The sequence below is a fragment of the Cyprinodon variegatus genome, unplaced genomic scaffold (genome assembly GCF_000732505.1).
Source record: "Cyprinodon variegatus isolate N-32 unplaced genomic scaffold, C_variegatus-1.0 Scaffold1754, whole genome shotgun sequence".
NCBI lineage: Eukaryota > Metazoa > Chordata > Actinopteri > Cyprinodontiformes > Cyprinodontidae > Cyprinodon > Cyprinodon variegatus.
This window is the reverse complement of record NW_015152207.1, coordinates 14,971-19,158: the sequence shown is the minus strand read 5'-3', so window position 1 is coordinate 19,158 and position 4,188 is coordinate 14,971. Positions and strand designations below refer to the sequence as shown.

At 38.0% G+C, this 4,188-nt stretch overlaps 2 protein-coding genes across 2 annotated transcripts in view; both read right to left on the bottom strand.

The window, feature by feature from the left end:
• Window positions 1-1,143: 1,143 nt before the first annotated feature.
• On the bottom strand, window positions 1,144-1,894 carry LOC107104464 (beta-1,3-galactosyltransferase 2-like). Its single transcript, XM_015404462.1, has one exon. The coding sequence runs from the start codon at window positions 1,892-1,894 to the stop codon at window positions 1,181-1,183; it is 714 nt and encodes a 237-aa protein (XP_015259948.1). The 3' UTR covers window positions 1,144-1,180.
• Window positions 1,895-2,158: 264 nt separating this feature from the next.
• Window positions 2,159-4,188, bottom strand: part of LOC107104467 (beta-1,3-galactosyltransferase 2-like) — a 15,276-nt gene continuing 13,246 nt past the window's right edge. Inside the window, exon 3 of the mRNA XM_015404463.1 lies at window positions 2,159-3,308. Coding sequence (XP_015259949.1) covers window positions 2,655-3,308 — 654 coding nt within the window. The 3' untranslated portion in view covers window positions 2,159-2,654. The remainder of the gene's footprint in view (window positions 3,309-4,188) is intronic.

The following is a 4,188-nucleotide window of genomic DNA, read 5'->3' as shown; positions in this document are numbered from 1 at the left end:
AGATAAAAATATTATTATTATGACCAATTATGTAGAATATATTTGTAACAGAACAGTAAATAAATATAGTAATAATAGTAGTGCAGGAGACAGTTTGTCCGGGATGATTTTTTTCTGAGGGGGGTCAGCTTTCTGACAGCCTGGAGGATCTGGCTGTGGGGAGAGAGTTTTGCTTCCTGACAGCTTGGTGGATGAAGTTTTCTGTGAATCTGGTGGAGCGGGCAAGGGCCTGAGCAGACAGTCAGTCTATGAAAACACACACACTCACAAAGACTGTCTGTCTGTCTCTCTGTCTGTCTCTCTCTTTCACACACACACACACACACACACACACATATGTCCCGCTTTAATCCAGTTTCCGACGAATGGAACTGGGTCAAATTTGTCCAGAGGAGGTCCATTGAGGTCGACAAACAGGACTAAAGACATGTGCTCTGTTCGAAAACCTGGGACGCGGCCAGATTCAAAGGACGATTATATCATAGCTCGCCGCCGAGGTCTGGTCGGATTCCAAGACTCCTCGTTATGCGACCTTAAAATGCGTCCTTCTTTTTGCCTGATTTGAAGGACGGGTCCGATGTATCCTCGTTATCCTTGGTTTACCCAGGATTCATTGCGAGACCAAGCAAGCCGGCTGCTCCGTAATTAAAGGAAAGGTTACTTGGCGCCGAAGAGTGGTGAATAATGGAAGTTCAGTTTAATATAATAAAAGTCTGTGAATAGTTCCATCTGAAATTGACGAAAATAGTTGTTTTAATTATTATTGAGTCAGATCTGTCCAATCTGTTCCGCGTCTGGTTGCCCGTGTTATTAACTGCGGAAAAGCACATGGCTAATTTACATACGCGAACAGGATTGACTGGTTCCACTTGACAAAAAACAGAACATATTTTTGAATAAAGGTTTTGAATTTGAAATACTGGACATGTTGAGCTTAAAAACATTTTAGTGACCATTAGTGACAAAAAATATTTTATTTTTCATTTTTTTGACTCAATTTAAGACCCCCTTTAAATTTTGCTTTTGAGGCTTTCAGGGGGTCTCATGAGTTAATCGGGGGGTCGAGCCCCCCCGGACCCCCCCATATTTCGCACTGTGATAGCAGTGCATCTATAAAGTCAAACCAATTTTTGAAAGCCCAAACCCAAGTGTTTCATAGTGTTTCATCGTGTTAAAAGCTCTAACAATGTGGTCCGGGCTTCTTATAGTCTGACCAGTATTTTATAAGGTTTTCTGAAGAGCCAAGAATGTATGTAATGATCTTAGAGAATTCACAGCGATCATATTTTGAATTATACATCTTGAATTGGGAAGGGTTTGGTGGAGGCGTCGGTGAAAGTCCAAGCTTTTTCATGCACATTCCAATATAAGCATCCTCTATATTAAAAGGTTTGATAGATTTTGAGACCTCGACAAATTTAGCAGGAAGATCGTTGGAAAAGACATACCCCATGCCCAGGGTGTATGTGGGATATTTGGGATCAGGGTACATCTCCTCAGGAACGTACCACTTGGAGTTCTTTGATCGGATAACTGGGATGTCCCTCATAAGCCTTCCTGTTAGATAGTTCAACTTTGGGATCCCTGGCTTCTGCAGCATGAAAACCAAGTTATTGATGTTTAAGAACATATCAGAGTCCACCTTCATTGCATAGGCTGCTGTAGGGCAGCGTGTGGCCAGCCAGTCCATTATTACCATGGTTTTAATGGTCAGGTTAAGATATGTGTCCATAAAGTTGCTCTGGATCAGGTCATGGTGTTGCTCATTCTCTTGTTTAAGCTTCTCCACATCTGCTCCCTCATGGAGACCCAACATGAAAAGAGTANGAGTCTGCTGTACACCAATACTCAACAAAAACCTGTGTACATCATCCGACAGGGGCAGAGGCATCATGTTTTGTCATGTAGGATGAGGGAAGCTAGTCACAGTTGTTGAAAAGATGACACTTAATTCTGGGAAATCCTGAGAGCAAAACACGGGAGGACTGAGGTGATGATTCACCTTGCAGCAGGATAAGGACTCTAAACAGACAAGCCAGAGCCACAGTAAAAGGTTAGATAAACTCACAGTCACATTATAGAATGGCCCTGGGGAAATCTAGATCAAATAAAAAAACAAATAAAATTCAAAATTCATACTTTCACATTTTATTTCAAAAGTCAAATAACATTGTTTTAAATGTACGGACTGAACAGTTTATGTACCCTGTAATTCCACATAATAAGACATAGCCAACATAATTTAACCTATTCCCTGATGATTACAGCTGAATTTTATCCCGTTTAATTAAGCTATACCTTTTTTTAATGCTATCAAATCATTTTTCTGTTTTTTTTTTATCCATTATTAAGTAAATTAAGTAAATACCACTCCATTTAAATAAAGTATAGAGCTTTCTAATCAAAAGCAATCAGAAAAGCACATATACACATAAAGAAATACTGAACAAGAAGTCCCTTTATAGTTTACATTTTGTAAGATGAAGATCAATCTACTTTACCACCTTGCTTCATGAGGCATCTGTATGAGATTTTAAATAAAATAGCTTAGGAAGTAACAATAATTGCAGTGCATCTATAAAGTCAAACCAATTTTTTTAATAACTCTTTTTAAAAACCCAAGTGTTTCATAGTGTTTCATCGTGTTAAAAGCTCTAACAATGTGGCCCGGGCTTCTTATAGTCTGACCAGTATTTTATCAGATTTTCTGAAGAGCCAAGAATGTATGTAATGATCGTAGAGAATTCACAGCGATCATATTTTGAATTATACGTCTTGAATTGGGAAGGGTTGGGTGGAGGCGTCAGTGAAAGTCCAAGCTTTTTCATGCACATTCCAATATAAGCATCCTCTATATTAAAAGGTTTGATAGATTTTGAGACCTCGACAAATTTAGCAGGAAGATCGTTGGAAAAGACATACCCCATGCCCAGGGTGTATGTGGGATATTTGGGATCAGGGTACATCTCCTCAGGAACGTACCACTTGGAGCTCTTTGATCGGATAACCGGGATGTCCCACATAAGCATTCCCGTTAGATAGTTCAGCTTTGGGATCCCTGGCTTCTGCAGCATGAGCACCAAGTTATCGATGTTTAAGAACATGTCAGAGTCCACCTTCATTGCATAGGCTGCTGTAGGACAGCGTGTGGCCAGCCAGTCCATTATTACCATGGTTTTAATGGTCAGGTTAAGATATGTGTCCATAAAGTTGCTCTGGATCAGGTCATGGTGTTGCTCATTCTCTTGTTTAAGCTTCTCCACATCTGCTCCCTCATGTAGACCCAACATGGAAAGAGTAATTACCACCTCACCCTGAANATGCGGCCTACAAATGTATTTCCTTTTGCCTGGTTTAAAGGATGGGTCAGATGTATCCTATCTATCCTTGGATATCCCATGATTCATTGCAAAACATGCTCCGTGATCAGAGGAAAAAGGTACTTGGTGCCGAACAGTGGTGAATATTGGAAGTTCCGTTTAATATAATATAGTATGTAGTTCCATCTGAAATTAATGAAAATAGTTGTTTTAATAGTGGTTGAGCCAGATATGTGGCTGGTATTGTTTTATTTATATAAAGGTTTTTATCTGTTACTGTGTATATGGGTTTGGCTGTAATTTGAGGACAGATTCTAATATATCTGCAGTGTGGGACTATAAATCTGATAGGATTTTATTTATTCTGATATTTTTTTATCTGATATTATTTTTTAATTGATATTTTAGCAATTACCTTAACTAAGTATTTTTTGTTGATGAATATAAGAGATTTTGCAAATCATTTTTTTATACATACCGGTACATTGTTTAGATTGACTTATATCTTTATATCCCTTTTATAGGATAAAATAGAAAAAAAAATCCCTTTATTGTCCCATAATGGGGAAATTCTGGTGTTTACAGTAGTACAAAAGATCATAGAAAAAAAAGGTCACAAATGTGGATCTTAGAAAAATGTCTAAGAATAACAAAATAGGGAAGAGTTCAAACATAAACAATAATATACTGTACTGTAAATTGTTTTAACAATATAAAAACTGTGCACCTGGGGAATACATAACCAATATACAGCTAAGGATGTTTTTACAGTAATGGATATGTGAAAATAGCAGAAACATCAGAGATGTGCAAAATGACAGCAGTATGTTATTTAACTGACTAAGGTTTATTTCATTACATTTGCTCT